The sequence below is a fragment of the Symphalangus syndactylus genome, chromosome 7 (genome assembly GCF_028878055.3).
Source record: "Symphalangus syndactylus isolate Jambi chromosome 7, NHGRI_mSymSyn1-v2.1_pri, whole genome shotgun sequence".
In the NCBI taxonomy this organism is placed as follows: Eukaryota; Metazoa; Chordata; class Mammalia; order Primates; family Hylobatidae; genus Symphalangus; species Symphalangus syndactylus.
The window spans coordinates 142270237-142274247 of record NC_072429.2 but is presented as its reverse complement, the minus strand read 5'-3'; the positions used below and the strand labels follow the sequence as shown (position 1 = coordinate 142274247).

The window sequence follows — 4011 nt, the reverse complement described above, 5'->3', positions numbered from 1 at the left end:
TTGTTATAAAACAATAGATCTGGCCGGGCGCGGTGGCTCAAGCCTGTAATCCCAGCACTTTGGGAGGCCGAGGCGGGCGGATCACGAGGTCAGGAGATCGAGACCATCCTGGCTAACACGGTGAAACCCCGTCTCTACTAAAAATACAAAAAATTAGCCGGGCGTGTTGGCGGGCGCCTGTAGTCCCAGCTACTCGGGAGGCTGAGGCAGGAGAATGGCGTGAACCCGGGAGGCGGAGCTTGCAGTGAGCCGAGATCGCGCCACTGCACTCCAGCCTGGGCAACAGAGCGCGACTCCGTCTCAAAAAAAAAAAAAAAAAAAAAAAAAAAAAAAAAAAAAAACAATAGATCTTTGTAGAGGGAAGGAGGTGAGGGCCTGGCACTAAATCTGTGGCGCCGTGACCAGGCCTCCCTGTGGCCTCTGCGCAACTCCTTCCAGGCTTTTTTTCTCTACACAGGTGGTTACATTTTAGCCTTTTAAAAAAATTGTTGAAGTCATAGAACAGCAATGGACAGAATTCAAGAAAAAACAATAGGCCCATTTGGGGTCACCGGCCTTGTAACTCCTGGCACACCCCTCCCATCACCCCGCTCGCTGGTGTCGGGGACCTGGGGTCACAGGCCCACCGCCCATCGGCACCTCCTTTACCCCGTGAACCGGAGCCATCTCTTCCCAGCAGGTGCATGGCCGCCAGGTGGAAATCCCCGCCTTCCCGTCTCAGTTACCCCCGTCCCACTCCAGGCCCAGCAAGGCGCCTCCAGCCCTGCCGGGGGCGAAACTGGGCGGCGGCGGGCGGCTTGGGCCAGGATTCCTAACGCCCTGAGGGGCCGCCAGCCCGTGGGCCCCGCCCCGCCGCTCGCACCCACCCGCGTCGTCCCGCGACCCCCACAGTCCTGCGCTCTCCGCGGCCCCCCACACGCCGGCCCTCCGTCCCCGGCCCTTCGCGCCGCCCCCCACGCGTGTGTCCCCCTCCGCCCGCCCCGTGCGTCCCGGCGCCCGGAGGTGCCGGCAACTTTGTTGACCAAATTCCTGAACGCGCTTGAGCCGCGGACTAAAAATAACCCGCTCAGCGCGCCGCGCTCTGCCGGGCCGCGTGGTGTCACCCGTGTCCGGAGGCCGGGAGGTCCCGCTACCGCCGCCGCCGCTAGCGGAGCTGTCCCCGGCCCCCAGGCCCGGCCGCAAACCCAGGGGTCCCAGGGGGCGTCCCGCCGCGTGGCCCGAGGCGGACGAGGCCCCGAGGGGGTCCCCGGGCGCGGTCCCCATCTGCTTCCCCGGACTCTCCGGCCGCCGGGTCTGGGAGCTGAGGCCCCTGGAGACCGCAGTTGCCCCCTGAGGCGGCGCGCCCTCTGTCCCTGCAGTGCCCCGTGATGGCCACCAGAGGGCCCTGCCCTCTCCTCTCGCCGGGGGCCCGTCCCCACCCCTTCCCACAGCTGTTTCCCGCAGGAGATTGACAGCTGGGCTCTAGTTGCCATGGGGATAAGCAAATAAGGGCGGCGGGGCTGGGGCTCCGATTGGCCCGGGGGCGCGCGCCCCTCCCGGGGAGGCGGGCCCAGGCACCCGGCTCTATAAAGGCGCGCGCGCGGCTTCGCGTTTAGCCGTGGGAGGCGGGGCCGGCCGGCGGCGCAGGTGGGGCGCGGGAGCTGGCCTGGAGCGGCCCGAGGCCGCGGCCGCGGGGAGGAGGCGGCGACGCGGGCCCGGGGTCGCCCGAGACACCTGGCCAGCGGTGCCCCTAGCGCGCCGCCCCGGAGTTGACCACGTGAAACTTTTCCCTGCGCCCCTCGGCGACGCCGCCCCCCCGCCCCCGCCCCCGCCGGGACCGTCGCCCGCCGGGAGCAGGGGGGGGAGAGGCCCGCAGCTCCCCCCCGACTTCCACGCCGCCCGTCGGGGCGCGGCCGGGCGCGGGCCCCAGGCGATGGCCGCGGAGCTGGCGATGGGCGCCGAGCTGCCCAGCAGCCCGCTGGCCATCGAGTACGTCAACGACTTCGACCTGATGAAGTTCGAGGTGAAGAAGGAGCCGCCCGAGGCCGAGCGCTTCTGCCACCGCCTGCCGCCCGGCTCGCTGTCATCGACGCCGCTCAGCACGCCCTGCTCCTCCGTACCCTCTTCGCCCAGCTTCTGCGCGCCCAGTCCGGGCACCGGCGGCGGCGGCGCGTCTCAGGCCGGGGGCGCCCCCGGGCCGCCGAGCGGGGGCCCCGGCGCCGTCGGGGGCACCTCGGGGAAGCCGGCGCTGGAGGATCTGTACTGGATGAGCGGCTACCAGCATCACCTCAACCCCGAGGCGCTCAACCTGACGCCCGAGGACGCGGTGGAGGCGCTCATCGGCAGCGGCCACCACGGCGCGCACCACGGCGCGCACCACCCGGCGGCCGCCGCGGCCTACGAGGCTTTCCGCGGCCCGGGCTTCGCGGGCGGCGGCGGCGCGGACGACATGGGCGCCGGCCACCACCACGGCGCGCACCACGCCGCCCACCACCACCATACCGCCCACCACCACCACCACCATCACCACCATGGCGGCGCGGGACACGGCGGTGGCGCGGGCCACCACGTGCGTCTGGAGGAGCGCTTCTCCGACGACCAGCTGGTGTCCATGTCGGTGCGCGAGCTGAACCGGCAGCTCCGCGGCTTCAGTAAGGAGGAGGTCATCCGGCTCAAGCAGAAGCGGCGCACGCTCAAGAACCGCGGCTACGCGCAGTCCTGCCGCTTCAAGCGGGTGCAGCAGCGGCACATTCTGGAGAGCGAGAAGTGCCAACTCCAGAGCCAGGTGGAGCAGCTGAAGCTGGAGGTGGGGCGCCTGGCCAAAGAGCGGGACCTGTACAAGGAGAAATACGAGAAGCTGGCGGGCCGGGGCGGCCCCGGGGGCGCGGGCGGGGCCGGTTTCCCGCGGGAGCCTTCGCCGCCGCAGGCCGGTCCCGGCGGGGCCAAGGGCGCGCCCGACTTCTTCCTGTAGGCGCCGGACCCCGAGCCAGCGCCGCCGTCTCCGGGGACAAGTTCGCGCAGGCCTCCCGGGGCCTCGGCTCGGACTCTGCGGTACAGGACATGGACGCCAGGCCCGGCCCGGCCGTGCTGGCCCCGCTGCCAAGTCTGCGGGCGCGGGGCTGGAGGCCCCTTCGCTCCCGGCCCCCGTTCGCGCGCGTCGGCCCGGGTCGCCGTCCTGAGGTTGCGCGGAGAACGGTGATTTCTAAGGAAACTTGAGCCAGGTCTAACTTCTTCCAAGCGTCCACTTGTACATACGTTGAACGTGGTTCTCCGTTCCCACCTTCGCCCTGCCAACCTAGAGGGACCGCGCTGCCGTCCCTTCCCGGGTGGCCCCTGCCTGCCCCCGCCTTCCTTCGTTCTCTTCTCAGCCTCCCTTTCCTTGCCTTTTTTAAATTCCCCTGCCCGTTTTAAAATCGGTCTTATTTTCGAAGTATTTATATTTATTATGCTTGGTGATTCGAAAAGAAAACCTTGGAGGAAGCCCCTTCCTTCCCCAGCCGGGGTCCGCCCTCAGTCGCGAGTCGCAGCATGAGTCGCTCGCCAGGAGGGGCCCGGCCCCTGCCTGCCCCCTCCCCGCTTGCCCCCGACCCTGCTACCGGCGTTCCCTGGAGGTCGAAGCCATGGACGTCACCCGTGCTGTGTCCAGGCCTGCTGTCCTACTATGCTCAACGAGGGGGGAGGGGGGTGGGTCCTGTGCTCAGCCGGGTGGGGGCTGGCCCGGATCCCGAGCTGCTGTCTCTCTATGCACCAGAACATTATCTGTAACTCCTGGGGAAATACATCTTATTTTAGCCTTCAAGAGAAGTGAAAGAAAAAAGTAATTAATGCACAGTATTTCTAGCAGAAAAAAAAATTTTTTTTTAAGAGGAGGCTTGGGCCAGAGCCTCCTGGCATGGGGCGGGTGGAGAAAGTGTTTTTATTTTAATCTAAATTGTGTTGCGTTTTGTCTGTGGAATCTTTCTTTTAATGCTTCATCGCTTTTTGGACTAGCCGGGAGAGAGGGCGAGGAGGCGGGTGCTCCGGGCCCTGTAG

General features: G+C 67.3%; 1 protein-coding gene across 2 annotated transcripts; it reads left to right on the top strand.

The window, feature by feature from the left end:
- The first annotated feature begins 1593 nt into the window (after positions 1-1593).
- Positions 1594-3409, top strand: MAFA (MAF bZIP transcription factor A). 2 transcript variants are annotated; one of them, XM_063643647.1, is made up of 2 exons: positions 1620-2002; positions 2561-3409. In XM_063643647.1, the coding sequence occupies exons 1-2, from the start codon at positions 1913-1915 to the stop codon at positions 2948-2950; spliced, it is 480 nt and encodes a 159-aa protein (XP_063499717.1). In that variant the 5' UTR covers positions 1620-1912; the 3' UTR covers positions 2951-3409. The 2 variants fall into 2 exon arrangements, with proteins under 2 accessions (XP_055140847.1, XP_063499717.1); XM_055284872.2 differs by having other exon boundaries at positions 1594-3409.
- The last annotated feature ends 602 nt before the right edge of the window (positions 3410-4011 follow it).